We start from the raw sequence: 15,909 nt of genomic DNA, 5'->3' as shown, positions 1-15,909 counted from the left end.
AGCCTCTGTGTGTGCACACACGGAGCTAAATGGAGGGAGGAAGCTCTCAGCATTGGCTGCCCCGCTCTGCTGTGCTGCCAGAGCACCCAAACCTGTGCCAAACAGCCTTATTTTTATATGTATGTATTCTAAATCTGTCTGTCTCTCACTTGCTGTCTCCCTCTGAATCACATCCCTTTATGTTAAGCATACATCATTTTGCCTGGCCGGGTAGCCAATAGCAGGAGGATGAAACCAGCCTGCTAAAGTAATTTGGCCGTCTCTGGCTCTGCCTAAGGACACAATTCCAGCCCAGAGTTGAACTGGCAAGTGTCAAATTAGATGCTGGAATCTCCCTCCTCCTCCTGCTGCCAAGCGCTTGCCTTCAGCCTTGGAAAAGCAGAGCTGGTAATCACAGCTCCGTGTGTCTGTGATTGCTTTGGAGCACGGGCTTGCGTGCTTGGAGGGGAGGGAGGAGGTGTTTCCCAGGGGGAAATCGCTTCCATGGCTTTCCTGTGCCTTTCCCATCCCTGGGTTGTGCGTTACCTTTGTTTGCTGCTGTGCATGCAGTGACAGCGATGAGCCAGGGATGCACCAGGGAGGGGATGGAGCGGTGGTGCCTGCCCCACCAGGCTTAGCAGCGGGCAGCACCTGATGGAATATGGATTATTCATACCCTAGTTCCCAATCTATCCCCATTTTACATCATAGAATCATCACAGAATGGTTCTGTAAAGCCTTCCTTTGCACGGGGTTCCTGTTGATGTCACCGGAGTGTGAAGCATTGGGCTGTAGGGTGGAGCAGCTCAGTCTGAGCACTGGGATTAGATGGAGTCAATCTGGACCTAAACCCATGGATTTTTTTCACTCTGTCACATGAGAAACCCCCCAAAAGAAGCCTGTGCCTGCCCTGAGCCTGGTACAGAGCTTACAGGGGGGAGTCCACACTGGGAGGAGCCAATGTGGCACCTTCTTCACTTCATAAACCCGTTCTGTGCTTCAGAGCTCCTGGCCCTCGCTCATCCATCTCCTTCCCCCATTGCTCTGGGCCATGTGAAGGGCAAGGATCTGATCTTTCTCAGTTCACATGCGTTTTCCTGGTGCCTTTACTTCTCTCCGCTCCACAAGCAGCAGGAATCGGTGCCCAACCACATTCCTGCTGTGTTACCACAACAGCCATTGGGTTCTTAAGATAACCTTGATAGCGAGGGACAAGGAAGGGACAAGGTCAGTGTCTGACGGAGGCACAAGTGTGCTGGGCACCACTGAGGTCTTTCCAGTTGGAAAAGTCAGGCCTCAGGAGGCTGAGGATGGATTTAGGACCCAGATCTTAGGCGTTTATTTCCTTCACTCTCTTAAAGTTGAAGCCTAACTTCATAGTCTGTTGTTTTCCTCACAAGCCAAAGGCACCCAAGCAAGCACCCATGGGGATGCTCTGCTCGTGTGTAACCTCAATAAGTCATTGCCAATGGGAAGGGTGAGCCCCTAATTCCTTGGCCAAGGGGGTTTGGCAGCCCCACACGTTTTAGCTTGTGGCTCAGCGCTGATTCTTCTCTGGGTCAGGCAGTTTTGTGGCTTGAAAACCTCAGGACAGGTTAGGAAAGTTGTGTCGGATGGGCTGTGATTGTCTGAGATGGAGGATATATTTAATCCTGAAAGTGCCCAACAGTAGCTGTCCTGTTCTGTGGGTATGAATAAGGTGAACACAGCAAATGAGTATTTATTTGTTGCCATCCATTTCTGTAGGGAAACGGTTGCCTGTGGCCCTGCCTCGGTGGGAACCACACTGGGGGTGTAAAAGCCATTGTCTAATAGGTATTTCTCCATGTAATGTGTGCAAATTACAGGGTTTTAGATGCTAAGGACAGAAAACTGTGTTTGTTTTCTTTGCTTTTCCCAGCTGAAGCAGGCTGAAAATGCAGCAGCTCCTGGCTCTGGTTTTGTGCATCCCTCGGGTACCAGCAGGACCTGGGGAGGAACCAAGTGATGGATTAGGCCTGTGAGATGCTGTTTTGCAGCGGCTGCTGATGCAGCAACAAGCCAGGGAGGGTATCTGGTAGTCTGGGGTGGAAGGTAAACCCTGCTGGAGCTGGTTGAAAGGGCTGATGCCTCCAGCCCCTGGTATCTGCAGTTTGTCCCATAGGCCACAGTGTGCCACATCCATCCTGTGTCAGCACCATCAGCATGGGGTAAAATACTTCTGCCAAGGGCAGAAATGCTGCTTGATTCATTGTCCTCCAGCTCCTGGCTTGTCCCCATTGCACAGGCCCATGGTGCATTTAGGGTTGGGGACATTAAGTTTGGGGTTGCACATCCTTGGGCTGGGACAACAGGTAGTGCCAAAGCAGCCATGTCAGAGAGGATGGGACCACGGCTGCTGCTTTATAGAGGCAGGAATTGGATTCACAAGGGGAAATGCAGGTTTTATCCCAATGTGTTTTCCCTACAGAAGGGAGCTGTGTGCCTGGGACAAGGCTGCCTTGTTCCCTGCCTGCACAGGAAGCTAAACCCCTTTCCTTCTGAGTAGCCAGGTAGTGTCAGTGCTCAAACAGAAGAGGAGGGTGTTCTGCTTTAGGTTAACAGGGGTTAAGCAGCCTTGTTTGGTTGGTAGGAATGATCTTTTAGCATCCCACTCCTAATGTCACCAGGGGCACAAACCATCTCTGTCCTGGAGGAATGGTGGGTGCTGATTTTCATGCTCGCTTGCAGTGCCTGCTTGTGTTTCCTTACAAAGCCCTTGTGAAGCCAAGGAAAAAGGGAGTTTTATGGGGGGGGGGGGGGGAAGGCTGATGCATGAATAATGTGCCCTTCCTTCTGGAAACAGAATGTTTGTGGATGAAGGTCCTCTGCTTGTGGGCGAGCGATAGGAGAAGTTGTAGCTGCTGCCACAAAGAGTCCCTTCAGTGCATCCAGCACGAAGGGGTGCTGGTGGGAGGATGTGGAGCAGGAATCACACAGTCTCTCCTCTGCCTTTAAACCCCATCTATGTGTGTGTGTGTGTGTGTGTGTGCTATAGAGAGACCTTTGGGACCCATGAGTGGGTGAGCTCTTCTGCCTGTGACAGTGGGGCTTGACTTTGCCCTACATTACATGGGTGTCCCAGGGATCAGAAGGGGCAGAGAACCAAAACGCAGTCCCTGAACCCTTGCGCTGCCATCCAGGTGGGGAGGCAGATACCTGCTGCAGTGGTGTGATGGTGATGGCTCCGGAAGATGCCTCATCCCCTTGGGTGGACCAGGCTGTGACCCCCTGCACCAGAGGCTGCTGGGGTTTGCCCTTGTCCTGGCTGTGTGTTGTAACACAGGGCTCTGTTTGTTTGGGATGATTGCATCGGGATGCAGGCGGAAAGCAGTTCATTTCCCAGGGGAGGCACTCGATACCAACTGCTGGCTGCTGGTGCATGGCAATTGTTAATAAGAGCTCTACCGGGCTGGAGCAGAGCTTTTCCCTCTGTGTATCCTGCAGCATTACAAATACCGGGGTTATTTACTACGTTAGCTCCGTTCATTGCCCTAGAAACACAAGAGAGGCATTCTCCAAGCTTTATTGTACCCCTCCTCTTGTGATTGCCCCTATCAAGAGGGCTGGAAATGAGGATTTAATCTCTGCATATTGCTGTGGTTCAGCACTCAAATCCTCTGGAAGTATTAAATAACCACCAAAAGCGCCCTGCAAGGTGATGCCTGGTTATCCCTTGTCACCAGCTACTTGTTGGCCACGCAGGAGGGAGCCCCCTGGGGCAAAGGGGTATCCCACACTCAGAAGTGTGGTTCCCAGAGGAAATGTGTGCTGAGGCTGACTTCATCCAGGATCCAGCCTGGGAGGAAAAGGCATTTAGATGGGTTGCATTCCACTGCCGATGGAGCCTGGAGCGTCCCCTTGGCAGGGTCCCTTGATGGCAGGGTGGCCTGTCCTTCCCAAGAGGCTCGAAAGGAAAGCACTGGGATGTTTGTTGTTGAACGTCAAGAGTCAGGAGCACTGGGATGACCTTTGGAGTGACGGAAACAAGGCCGAGCGGCGCCCCAATGGAATGCCTGATGCGGGGGGGGAAGGTGAAGCCCTGTAAATCCAAGGGAGGAAACGGTTATGAGGGCTGTGATGGAGCAATAACTCCACAACACGCTGCTCGGGGCAGTTTAAGAAGCTGCCATCCTGTTTGCTCGGTGCTGGTCTTGAGGGGGAATCCGATTTGTTCTGTGCCACCAAGTTTGGGATGGGAATGAGTTGGTTTTGCTGGACACCACAGCAGCATCTCCATATGGACCATTGCTGGGCATTGCCCTTGCTCTTCCCATCCAGGGCTGCTCGCATGGGGCAGCGATGGGGATGAAGGTGCTCGTGAGCTGAAACCAGGAGGCTGAAATCAGGTGGTCCCTGGAGCTCTTTGTTGCTGGCCAGGGGTTTCCTCATGGCTGGCACGGCTCCGGAGAGCACAGCGCTGCTGTACCTGGGGGCATGAGCAAGGGATGCTGTGCCCCTTCGTGTGCATTCAGACCCGGTGCTTAAGAGGCATTTGGATGGTGCCCTTAATAACGAGCCTTATGTCAGTCCTAAAGGGGTCAGGCAGCTGGATTAGGTCATCATTGCAGGTCCCTTCCAACTGAAATAGTCTAGTCCTATTCCTTTCCATTCTGTTCCCTTCCATGCCATGATCTAGATGATCTTTAAGGTCCATTTCAACCCAAACTGTTCTGCAGGCTCAAACGAGATGCTCTGTGTCATTCCCAGTTACAATCCCAATTCTTATCCTGTATTTGTTCTGGTTTCTATTCCATTGACACATTCAACCTAGTAAACCTTCTGGTGTGTAACCAGCTGCTTCCATGGCTTCTCCCACATCATCCATCACCAGGGCATCCCGGCTTTGTCTGCCTGTCTTTCTGCTCTGTGCAGCTGAAGGGAAGCTGCTGATGAGGTGGGATGTGTGGTGTCTGGTGGATGGTGTCTGATGGATGGTGTCTGGTGGATGGTGTTCAATGGATGGTGTCTGATAGATGGCATCTCATGGCTGCCCTTTTGTGCAGGGAGAGGTTATCCCTCCCAGCTCCCTGATCCTGGTGAGGCTGCAGCTCCTTCCTCTGCACCAGGAGCTGGCGTTAGCAAAGACCTGCTTTGGAAGCTGTAAATAATGAATGCACATTGAAATGCCACCCGGGTGAGGGCTGCAGGCCAAGCTGGCCTGTTGGAAAGGGGCTTGAGGTTTTCCATTGACTCCCTGTGTAAAATGAGCCCTTGCCCTGTTCATTGCCCTCTGTGAGCTGTCTGCGTGGCTCCACTGTTTAAAGCCTGAACCCCAGAGCACCAGGATTTGTCCCTTGCTGATGAGTACAGGGCCTGGCACTGGGAGCACTGCTGCTCCTTGCTGCCATGGGGAAGGGACCTTAAAGCTCATCCAGTTCCAAGCCCTTCCACTAGAGCAGGGTGCTCCGAGCCCCTGTGTCCAACCTGGCCTTGAGCACTGCCAGGGATGGGGCATGAAGCGTGTGAACACTGGGAGCAAGGCTGGACCTTTCCTGGCCTGGGCTCCTGCATCTCAAGTCCATCCTACCTCTGGTTACTCACATCCAGGCCTTCTCCATCTGTCCCCCTTGAGGTCCCCACTCACCCCATGGTGACCCAGGCACAAACTTGTCTCATCTCCCTCCAGTTTGACTCTTCATCATCAGAAGTGGTTTATAGGTGGTGGATAGAGGGGGGAAAAGCCCCTTTGGCCACAGGCTGAGCATCCTGCCAGCCCCGGGGAGAGCACAGAAGGCTCTTTTGCATCTCAAAAGGGGTGCTTGGCACCTCTGATGAAAGGGAGATGCAATCTGAGAGCCCCTGCCCCTGTTCAGGTCTGAACTTTGGGGTTTGCATCCCTCGCCAGCACACGGCAGCCTGTGTTTTGACACATCCCGGTCCCTAAGAAAGGGGGCACTCAGCCCCAAGACTGCTGCAACGTGTTGCCCAGGGTGGCAATATGCTCTTCCATGTGTTTCACCCTCCCCTTGTGCAGGATTGGCACCAGACTGGGAAGCTGAGGAGGGGTTTGGGGGAGAAAAAGCATCCCAGTGTGCTCTCCCAACGGTCACGTCTCACCTTGCTGTTGGGAATGGGGAGCATTCCTCGGCAGCATCTTGGCGAAGAGAAATGCCCATCTGGAGCGAGGCTTCTCCTGTGTTCCCCTGTTTAATCAGCTGTTGGGTCCTGCTGGCTACCGAGTGCTAAAATGTGGCTCATTATCCTGAGTTGGAGACCTGGGATATGTATATACACACAAATATATATATATATACACACATAAATATATATCTATGTGTGTTTTCATGTAATACAGACAAATTACTTGCCTTGGGAGGATCTGTTGTTGGCCACATCTCTCCAGCACGGCCCCTTCCTCTCTAACAGGCAGCTCAGAGCACAGCCACAGGAAACCTCCCCGCTGCTGGCTATGGAAAACAGAGAGAAGGACAGCATGTTTGTGTTTGGAAAGCTGGATTGGTCTGTGGTTTATTGATAGAGCTGATAGCAGAGCCTGGCCTTTAGCAAGCAGGTTACAGAGCCAGCCAGGGGGGAATCAGGGAAGCTTTTAGTGGTTTTCCTGCTTGGATTTGCAGTGCCGTAGGGATGCAGGCGCTGGGCAGCGATGGTGTTTTGCTATAGAGAGCAGCCGCTGGAGTTACTGCTCTGTTATACCCAGCAGCCAGCTTCACCCCTGCTATTAGCTCTGTTTCCATCCGAAATCCCCACCATTAGCAGGGAATGATGTGCCCAGAGCAATGAAGTGCTGGGGGAAGAGGAGGTTTTCTTTGGGCACTTAAAGCCTCAGCGCCTGCTCTCTTTTGTTTGCTCTTGCAGCCCCGGCAATGGTAACGCTGCTTTCTGCTGACCTTGGGCCCACGGAAGGGGTCTGTTAAATGAAGGAGCTTTGTGAGCTGCATGAAAGCCCATGGCCAGGAAAAGGAGCCTACAGGATGCAAACAAAGCAGGTTCAAGCCCTTGCTCCAGTGAGCTTTTGGCTGCGTTTATAAAGCCAGGAGGACATGGGCGCTATTAAATCCCATTGGAACACAGCATGAAAAAGCTCGGGGTGGGGGGGGAAACCATCCCTTTTCCTTTTGAAGCCACGAGCAGGGACCCAGCAGTGGATCAGGTTGTATCCTGTTAGTCCTCATCTGATGAAAGTCGAGGTTACAAGGGTGGCTCTGTTCTGCCCTGCTGAGTGGGACCCGTTCTGCTCAGCGCACGCTGATGTAAAGCAGATGCATCCCCCCGGTGCAGGGAGGGCTTCCTTGGCCACAGTCATCTCTGTTGGTTGAAAATCACACAGAACGGAGCTGTTTGGCTTTGAGAGGTGTGCAGATCGCAATTAGAAGCCGATAGCAAGGCTTTAATAACATCAAATGCGAGGCATTCGTGTTGGTTGTCTCCCTTTGCCTGTATCTTCTTCATTTGGAAGCTGGTTGCTCATGCAGCCAAGGCTCCCAGGGATGCCCCATCCCTGGCAGTGCTCAAGGCCAGGTTGGACACAGGCTTGGAGCAAGCTGCTCTAGTGGAAGGTGTCCCTGCCCATGGCAGGGGTTGGAGCTGGATGAGCTTTAAGGTCCCTTCCAACCCAAACCATTCCATGGTTCTGTTTATTCTATGAGACCTCCTCACTGCATAGAAACGCCCTGGTCTGTAAACAGGGTGCTCACAGTAAGAGCTGGTGTGGGGCTCCTGACCCCCTAAACATGGTTGGAGGAGCCCCACAGCTATGGGATGGCTGTAGGCCATGGCAAGCAGTAGGTGTCAGCTGTCTGAAACAGAAGGAGGTGGCTTCTTTCTGATCCACCTGGGAGTGCACTGGGAGCTGTGCTGGGATTCAGAATCTCTCATTGGACACCACTGGGATGGTGATGGGAAGGGCAGGGATTTGGCTTGAGGTGGAAGATGTGCCAAGGATTTGAGAGGATAAGGGGAGAACAGGAGGGTGATACCAGCTTCTAGCCATGGAGAAAGCCTTGTCCCACTGGGTGCGAGGGACAAGCAGGGACCATGGGAGCGGGGCTGGTGGCTGCATCCCGGGCTCTGGCTCTCATTAGAGCAGCGCAGGCCATAGGGGACCTCTGCCTGCCTAAACTCTTCCACATGTGATCTGTGCTCCACTAAAATAAACAGCTTAGGGGAAGCAAAGCCCCCGGCGCACACTTTGGCAGCCGATCATTCCCCATTGCAGGAAGAGCAGTTGGGAGAGGGGCTTCTTTTGACTCTTAGGGCTGGTTTCTGCTGGGAAAACGGGGCTGGAGGATCAGAGTTGAAGCTTTTTCCTTAATCCCCTTCCCCCAGCCCAAATCCTGTGTTCTTCCCCTTTGTGTTAATGGAATTCAGCTTATTTCAGGGAGCAGGAAGCACAAACAGCCTCTGCAAAGCACGAGCCTCAGCCCTTCAGTGGCAGCCTGTTCAGTTTGCATGCGTTTCCTCCATCCCAAAGGTCCCCAGGCCCTGGAAAGGGATGGATGGGACATGACTAAAACCAGCCCCTTTTGACAAGATGCAGCAAAACTCAGTTCTTTGTCCCTGAAATCTCTGGTGGGTGGGACAGAGAAGGAGCAGGCAAGCATTGATCCAGCCTGGTTTTGCAGGAGGAGCCCCGGCCATCAGGATGCCCTGCTCCATCCATCTATCCCCATGGATCTCCCATCTCCCACCATTGTGCCCCTTCCTCTTGCCGCTCCCCACCCCTATTTCTTTTCTCCTCCTTTTCCTTTGAGCTCACCATTTTTGGAACTGTTTTAAACGTATTGGCAGGAAGTTGGATGAGTTTATGAGCAATTTACTTGTGATTCCCTCTGGTGTCTGCTTTGGATACCGAGGGCTAGAATTCAATTCAAAGGCCCTTTTCCCACTCAAACCACAGCACATCAGCTTCCTTTCTCTCTGGTGAGGAGCTGCTCTTGTAAATCCAATACTTCCTTGGGTGGTTGTTATCTATCAACTCAAATCCCCCCTTTCCAAGAGTCTTTTCAGCCTTTTCTTTGAATCCTGTGTTAGGATGTAAAGGAAATGGTGTTTATTGGGTCACCAACTGTCGGTTGTTACGATGCAAACTTGGACAAGCTCTTATTCTGCTCCAAGCCTCCTCCAGGAGGTCATTTATAGAAGCACCAATCCCAACGTGTTGTTTTTCCTTTACGTTTCTGGTTGTTCTCTCTGTTGGCACTTGTGCCAACGGCCTTTTCTGCCACTGCGCGCTGGCAATGTGGCCTCGGCTGCGGTTCCTTGTTGCGTTGCCATCGAGTTTGTTGGGTGTATTCCAGCAGGATTTCACTACAGGAAAAGGCAGGTTTCTAGAGCAAAATGTATCACAGGAAAGAGGGTATAAATTAGTTTCATTTTGGGGAGGATGGGGCTGGAAAAAGAGAGTATTCCAACAGCAGGACAATGACGTTTTCTGGTTGCAATAAGTTTAAGGCAGTTATAATTATAGCAAAGCATTTTGATGGATCCCAAAGGCTTATTTTTAGGATTTTGTTCAGCAGGAAATTGGAAACAAGCTGGGGGAAAAGAAATCCCTGTCCTTGTAACACAGAAATGGTGGTTCTTATGCGGAGCTTCACTGAACGCTTGAATCTTCACTCCTCGCATCTGGACCGCGACAAGGAGGTGGCAGAGCAGCATCAAAGGAGAGCAGCGCTGCTTAATTATCCCTACTGGGGACACTCCTCGAGCTGCTTCTTCAGGGAACAGAGCTTCATTTTCCAAGAAGCTTCTTGCTTTTAAAGGTTGAATCGGGTCCTTTGGCTGAACACCACAAAGATGCTGTGAAATGATGACCCAGCAGTAACCCCGCAGCTAGAGGCAGGGGAGGATGGGTTGCTGATGGAGCTTGGCCAGGAGAAGGGCTGGGTGTGATTTTTGGTCCATCCTTGATGTGGTTTCTTTCTGGTTTAACCTTGCCATGGGATCTTCTCTCGGGGTTACCAGCACAGGGCCCTGTGAGCAGCTATAGGGCACCAAATAACCCCAATAGCTGGACCTGGGTGGACTTTCCTTGAATTCCCAGGTAGTGGATCTGTCATTGTCACTTGGGTAATGTTAGGGGGTCAGATTTATGTGGTTTGGATTGAAAACCAAAACCACTGTATGAGTTCCCCCCGCCCTTTACATTCATTTCAATAACTCGTTCAATGTGTCTGGCTCCTTTTGGGTGTTGATGTTCTCCTCCTCGAGGCAGAAGATGTAAATCAATCCCAAATCAGTGCAGCCTTTGCACTTGCAGCAGCCCACAAAAGACAGGGCAGAAGCCCTGCTGCACTTTTGCCCTGACCTTCCTTCCCTTTGCTTTCCCTTCTTGGTGCTAGCTCAGGATTGAGGCACATTGGCTTTAGAAGGGGACTAAATATCGCATTGCCAAAGACTTAATGCCAAGAAAATGTGTCCTTTATTTCCCTTCCTCAGGAAGATGCTCTGGGGTGGAATTAGAGGCATTTTGGGAAATGTTAAAGTAAATTCATCCACCCAACCTCTAATAGCAACTCTTCTCTGTTTCTTTTATTCCTCATTCTCTTCTTCTTCACTCTGCTTCTCCCCAAGGAGGTATTTTGGTGCTGGTTCAGATTCCTTCCTCCACATGCATGTTAGTTGGACTATATTAGGGTGTTTAGGTGTGTTCAGAGCTGGATCTGGGTCTTGAAAGCCTGACTGCAGCTCTCCAAAGCCATCGTCAGCTCTTGGCTAACTCTGCCTACGGGACATACCCAGCAGAGGAGGGCAGGTAGGGTATCTAATGGCACCGGTGTGCCTTCACCATACCAGAGATGAGACGGTGTCTGCAAGGTGGAAACACATGTGCAAGGTACAGTTCTTAGGCTGTGTCCTTTCTGATGTGGGTTTGGGGTGATTTGCTGGCTTTGGGGCACCAAGGGCTGGGTGACAGTGCTCTCTAGTGGATGGCTCTTCATCAACCGGGTCGAGATGAAGGAGGTGGGGTTGGTGGAAAGGGTCAGCATCACCCAGGGCTAAAACCGGCTCTTTCTCCTTTGTATTTTAGACTTTAATGCGTGTCTGTGGAGACATGGCACAGGTTTGGGGTAATTTAGTGAAGAAATGAGTCAATTTAGTAAAGAAACGTGAATTAATGGGCTTTATCTCACTGTGATATGGATCAAGATCTTTCTGATGCCCGTGGTCCTTCCACCACCGCCCTGTGGCCACAGCCACTCGGCCCGTATCAGTTATCCTGGTGCAGGGGATGCTCTTGCGTGCACAGAAATTACTCTTGCCATCCAACAGCAAGCTTGATGGGGTAAGGAGGAGCAGGCCTGCGGAGCCAAGGAAAACGGAGTGGGATTTGGGAAGATGTGTAAACAGAGAGCTATTCCTGGAGCAGCGCCTGGGCACGCAGAGGGCTGCTGCGAGCATCCCGCACCACCAGCAGCAGCCTGCAGTGATGGGATGCTGCTGCAGGGAGAACACGGAGGGAAGGTTTCAGCATCCCCTCCAGCTATGCTCTTCTGATGCTTAAAACCAGGCTGTGCTGGAGCTGAGAAGGAGCCCAGGGTCTGCTCTTGCCATGGCAATAGGAGATCTTTAGGATCACCGGAGGAGCAGGCTGGACTTCTGATAGCAGGGAAAGTAAGTTAGCAATGGGGATGTCCAGGCTTTATAACATTAGAACTGCATACCTTAGCAAAACTGGAAGGCTCTTGGCTATGAGAAGAGCCCGAAATAGCTAATTCCCACTGGGGCTTTAGCTCTTAACAGCAAAGACTCAGGAACTGGTGATGTGTTTATTGGTAAGCTTGCAAGGGGCTTTAAAATGACATCTTTTTACATTTATACCTTTAACAATCCTCTTTCCCCTGAATCAATTTGAGAAGTGAAATCTTTCCATGCTATTCCTTTGTGAAGGCTGTGAACAGCAGAGAGTGTCAATTATGCTATTTAAACCTCTATTTAGGGTGCCACTAGACAAGGAGCTTAGGAGTAATCACAACAGGGAACACACCCATCGGAGTGCCAACATAAGGATGAAGTAAAGGGTGAGCATGAGCTGTGGTGGTCCCATGTAGGCTCCAAGCTTTGGGAGGTCCCATCCTGACCTGGGCTCTGTCCGCATTGCTTTTGGGCTTCATCCTTCACGTTGGGGTTCTGTCAAACAAAAGAGGAGGAGGAAAAAGGGAAGTATCCAAGCAGGCAGCATCACGAACCTGGTAACAGGAGCTTTTTGCACTCAGCTTGGGAAATAGGGTCATTTCCTTGCTCCTGGTGTAAGTAGAAGCCTTTTGCTCTGGCTCTTTCCCTAGATTGAATAAGGAGCAGCTACAGAACAACATACACAGCACGTATGGGTCTATTCTGATATGCTCCCAGCCTCCTGCCACAGCCTTTGGAGCAGCATCTTGGGGTCTCAGGCCCACCAACCCTTTTCCAGGCTCCTGGTGATGAAGGGAAAGGGCCCTGTTTGAGTTATGGGATTCCTCCTATTCCCCCCCAGGACACAGACCCGATTTCCTTTTGTTTTCTCCTGTTAAATCCTAGCAAACATGACTTCCCATGTTCTGCTCTGGACCTCCCACAGAGCCCTTGAGCTCAGTGATATCTCCTGGCTGGGGCTGGGGCTTCATCCAAGCCCTGTGTACAGGCTCCTTCCCTTTCATCCCCTGGGAGTTTAGTGTTTGAGCATCAGTGGGTGTCAAAGCGCCAAAGAAAGAGCAGCCTATCCTCCTCTTCTCTGTTTTATTCATCCTTACTATTACATATCCATTTTATATACACAGAACATAGGCTGCTATATAATGATATATATATCTGATCTATAACACCTATATAATATAGCTGTATTACATACACCTCCATCACATCCCTCATTAAAGCTAAATAATTAGATTTCCCTGCCTCTGGTCCTCCTCTAAGGCTGGGGGAGTTTAAACCCTTTTGTCAACACTCTTACTAACAGCATTTACTGCATTTCTTTATGTTCCTGCCCTCCAGTCCCAAACGATCCCAGTCTTTTGCCTGTCATTTAAAGCAGGAGTAGGGACATTGAGAAGGCTCTGCAGGGCTTACCTTAGTAAGTAGTCCAGGGCAAGTCTTTTATCTCAGCTTTGTCCTGGTGACTCATCAAATCCACCCATTTTCAGTAGTTTTCTCACCTATAACTCTCTTACTGAAATTCTTCACTGTATGGGGCTGCCTCTTCCTTCTTCTCAAGCTCTTCCTTTGCCCACCCCTAAGGAAGTGGCTCAACAGCCCAATTCTACTTTATTACCTGATGCATGGGCAACTCATGTCCTGATCTGTGCTTTAGAGCAATGAAACCAGGAGGAAATCCCTTTCTTTTAATGCTCTTTGATCTAAACATCACTGTTCTTGTTCAGGGGAACGTGTTCTGGCCTGAGTTAATACCGCTTTCCCATCAGCATCCTGCCAAAGTGTTATCAGTTTAGTGCATGACTGTATACCAAATCCTATCATTATGCTGGTCAAAACCCCACAGAGTGTTTCCAGATGGGGAAGAAAATCTGTCTCTTCCCCTATGGAATATCCCTATGAAATGAGAGGATGAAACCAAGCGGGAGTAACTGATCCTGTGCTAGAGCTCATAGGGATTTGGTTAAGGGTAAGCTTTTCCTCCAGAGCTTTGGAGCCGTTCTGCAGCAACCTTTATGGCAGGGCTGAACGTTTTCACAGCTGTTTGCTAGCAGACATCCCCCTCATTTCCACGAGGAGCTGTGGAATATCCACACAACTGTTCCTACTAAATCAGGTTCGGGATTGCTTTGTTTCCCAAGGGACAGACTGAGCGCAGGCTGCTGCAGAACAGCAAATTCCACCCCCCCCCAAACACAAACACAGGGGCTGCTCCAACCCGGTGATTCCAGAGATTTCCTCTGCCATGGATACAGAGTGCAGAGCATCAGGGGGGAAAGGCTATTTATACAAGATAATCAATCCATTGCAGTAGGTACCAGCTAAATCCCTCTCAAGGGGAAACGGATGGAGCCCTAGTGAGGAATTCTCTTTTACTTGCTGGCAGAAGCAAGGAAAAACCCAATGTGAAGCACTATTGAAGGCAGCTCCAAACAACACAAGAGCTGCCCTGAAGTTATCCCTATTCCCCTTTTGTTACCCTCATGGCTTTGCTAAGTTCAAGCCCCACAGGCAGTTGCATGAAGGCAGGCACGCAGCATCCCTCTGTGCTGGATGAAACAAGGATCAATCCCTAGATGCTGATTTTAGCCAGACTATTAAATGGTTCTCACTTCTTTGCAGGGAAACCATGCTTCACTTGACAGCTTGATCCCGCTAGAACCACCTTTGGTGCTCAAACGCTGCAAGACAAGAGTAATTTAGTTCGGTTAGGTGGGAAGTGGTTATGAGTGAGGCATCACCCGGAGGGCTCCAGCTTCTCTACACCTCGCTTGCTGGGGCTGTTCCAGCAGTGATGCAGTGGTACAGATGGGAGAGCAATAGCTGCCAAAAGATGAGCACCACTTTATTCCTTGTAATAATAAATATACTATTTCACTGGTTTCTTTCCACCACCCCCCCCAAAGTCCCAATTGAGAGAAGTGCATCACATTAACAGCTATCTTCCTGCCCACGTACAGGTTAAATGAGCCCTTCTAAAGGGATAAGTATAGATCCTGTTAAATTACTGTGGAGGTGTGCGTTTGAGGCTGCAGCTAAGCCAGCAAACCACAAATAGCAGTGCCCCTGCAATGGGTCCCCAGGGCACAGGGCAGTTTAGTGGGAGTCCAGATTGGTTGATGTAGAGCAATAAATGGCACTGGATCATTTAATAATAGGTTTTGCATCGCCATAAGAAAAAGAACTACAAAAACTTGTATTAAACAAAGAGATCTATCGGTAGTTTAAGTTAGCCTTCTTGTTCTGCAACCGAGGGGTGCTTGGGGATGGATCCCTGGCTGTGTTCAAGGCTAGGCTGGATGGAGCCTTGGGTGATGTGGTCTCGTGTGAGGTACCCCTCCCTGTGGCAGGGGGGTTGGAACTGGATGATCTTAAGGTTCTTTCCAACCCAAACCATTCTATGATTCAATGGATCCTGCACCCAGGTAAGGTATTTCTACTGGAGCTGTTTGGTCCTACACATCTGGAGCTATTTTCCCATGTTAAATAAGCTTTAAGACTAGAACTGACATTGTTAAAGCGAAGGCCTGACTCTTCAGATGGAGGATGCTTAAGGTTCAAGGCCAGGTTGGACAGAGCCTTGGGCAACCTGGTCTAGTGTGAAGCAACCCTGCCCATGGCCCTAGATGGTCCAAAGGACCTTTCCGTTCTATGGTTCACCTTGTCACCACTGATTTAAACCAGCCTCTCCTTTTCTTCCCCCTGCTCCAGCTTGAAAGCTGTCCTGATGGGAAAGCCTCAGGACAACACGGTGGACTTGTCGGGCATCCCGCTGACCCTGAAGGACCTGGACCGCGTCACGTCCTACCTGCAGCACAGCTCGGAGCACATCGACACGGTGGAGCTGTGCTTCACGGAGCTGACGGATGAGATGCTGCTGCAGCTCCTGCCCGCCCTCTGCATCCTGCCCCACCTCACCACCCTCTCCCTCAACGGCAACCGGCTCACCAAAGGCGTCCTACGGGACCTCACCGAAGCCCTCAAGGACCCCAAGAAGTTCCCCAGCATCACCTGGATCGACCTGGGTAACAACGTGGACATCTTCTCCTTGCCTCAACCCTTCCTGGTCAGCCTAAAGAGACGGTGCCCCAAGCAAGGGAACTTACCGACCATCCTGGAGTTTGGAGAGGGGCAGGTAAGCGATATGGAGAGCCAGGATGGTCTGGCTGACAGTCAGGAGGACCTGCGAGCTGGAGCAGACAAGACTCACACCACAGGCTCGCAGCAGAGAGACAGAACAGTCGAGGTTGGGGAGCTCCCCAGCTGGGAGCAAGGTGCTGCTACCCCACAGACGTGATGTCCGGCTCTCTTGGGCGG

The 15,909-nt window shown here is 50.9% G+C and overlaps 1 protein-coding gene across 2 annotated transcripts in view; it reads left to right on the top strand.

Annotated features, from left to right (window-relative positions):
• The window catches only part of LRRC75A (leucine rich repeat containing 75A), a 70,789-nt gene extending 54,897 nt beyond the window's left edge, over positions 1-15,892 (top strand). For both annotated transcript variants that reach the window (XM_057399498.1, XM_057399497.1), the window contains exon 4: positions 15,304-15,892. In XM_057399498.1, the coding sequence (XP_057255481.1) occupies positions 15,304-15,889 (586 nt within the window). In that variant the 3' untranslated portion in view covers positions 15,890-15,892. The remainder of the gene's footprint in view (positions 1-15,303) is intronic.
• Positions 15,893-15,909: the final 17 nt, after the last annotated feature.

Source organism: Pezoporus wallicus, unplaced genomic scaffold (assembly GCF_028554395.1).
Source record: "Pezoporus wallicus isolate ANWC-B61680 ecotype Strahan unplaced genomic scaffold, APGP_CSIRO_Pwel_v1 contig_8143, whole genome shotgun sequence".
Classification (NCBI taxonomy): Eukaryota; Metazoa; Chordata; class Aves; order Psittaciformes; family Psittacidae; genus Pezoporus; species Pezoporus wallicus.
This window is presented reverse-complemented; position numbering and strand designations above follow the sequence as displayed.